We start from the raw sequence: 1405 nt of genomic DNA on the forward strand, positions 1-1405 counted from the left end.
CTCCCCCAGGTTCCTAGCCTGCCCTCCTTCCAGAGCCCCTCCCCACTCCTGACCCCCGCCTCGCCCGCGCACCTGGGCAGCTCCTTGACCAGGCTCTGCAGCGCAGACAGCAGCTGGTAGTGCCGTTCCTGCTGCCGGGTCCCGTCTGCCACCTCCTCCAAGGCGTTGGTATAGCGCTCCATAACACCGGAGCCGGCAGCCGCCGCAGCGGCGAAGTATCCGGTCCTTACGTCAGTCCCGAGCGCGACGCGACTCGCCCTTTACGTCAGTCCCGAGCGCGGTGCGTCCTACCACCGCCCCGCCCTCTGCGTCACTCAGAACGAGGCTCGTTCCGCCCCTCCTAGAGGTTTCTTGGGGAGTTCCGCAGGACCCCGCCCTTACCTGCATTCCTGTGGGAGACCTTAGAAGCTAGAGTCTACAGCCTCGATATCGCGGGATTTCGGACATCCTGCCCGCCCGCATGGAGTCTGAGCAGTTTAAGCCCGACTCCGTGCCCCCTTCTGTGAGCTGGGCTCCGTCCCCACGACCCCGGGCCACGTGGGGGTGGAGGGCGGGTGCCCGCGGGAGCCTCGGACTTGTGCGCGTCCGAATCCTGCGGGGGTAACCTGAGTCTTTGTGTGTCCCCTGCATCGGGCCTGACACCTGTCCCCCAGGCTCCTGCCGTGCCGGACAAGGGCAGCACCATGCCCAGAGGGTCTGTGGGGAAGAATGGGGCCAGGTGGATGTGCTGGGTGAAAGAGGACGGGAGGAGACTACTGCTATATTCTCCTGAGAAATTGACCTCTTTATCATTATATATAACCTTTGCTTCTTGTGACAGTTTCTTACTTAAATCTATTTGCATGGAATATCTTTTTCCATCCCCTCATTTTCACCCTATCTGTGTCAAAACGAAAGTGAAGCTCTTGTATACAACATACAGTTTAATTTAGTTTTGTTTTTTTTTTTTTTGAGTTGGAGTCTCACTCTGTCACCCAGACTGGAGTGCAGTGGCCGCTCCCGGCCACCGCAGCCTCGACCTGCTGGGCTCCGGCGATCCTTCCGCCTCAGCCTTCCAAGTAGCCGGAATTACAGGCATGCGCTACCACGCCCGGCTGATTTTTTGATTTATTGTAGAGATGAGGTCTCGCTGCCCAGGCAGGTCTCGAACCCGCGGGCTCAGGCAATCCACTCACCTCAGTCTCCCAAAGGCGCAGGATTACAGGCTGAGCCACGAGCCCGGCTTATTTTACCAACTTTAAAGAACTATCCCCATACATTAAAAATTCTAAGTACGTTCTAAGGTTTTCTACATAATTATTGAAGTGTACATTCCTGTACTCCATGCAATTTGATCCTATATTTCAAGTACACACACACACATACACACACACACACACACACACACACACACACACACACACAC

At 56.3% G+C, this 1405-nt stretch overlaps 1 protein-coding gene across 2 annotated transcripts in view; it reads right to left on the reverse strand.

Annotated features, from left to right (window-relative positions):
- DGCR6L (DiGeorge syndrome critical region gene 6 like) overlaps positions 1 to 299 on the reverse strand; it is an 8460-nt gene extending 8161 nt beyond the window's left edge. For both annotated transcript variants that reach the window (XM_021713189.1, XM_008059703.1), the window contains exon 1: positions 73 to 299. In XM_021713189.1, the coding sequence (XP_021568864.1) occupies positions 73 to 182 (110 nt within the window). In that variant the 5' untranslated portion in view covers positions 183 to 299. The remainder of the gene's footprint in view (positions 1 to 72) is intronic.
- Positions 300 to 1405: the final 1106 nt, after the last annotated feature.

The sequence above is a fragment of the Carlito syrichta genome, unplaced genomic scaffold, assembly GCF_000164805.1.
Source record: "Carlito syrichta isolate Samal-C Ts95f unplaced genomic scaffold, Tarsius_syrichta-2.0.1 Scaffold304335, whole genome shotgun sequence".
NCBI lineage: Eukaryota > Metazoa > Chordata > Mammalia > Primates > Tarsiidae > Carlito > Carlito syrichta.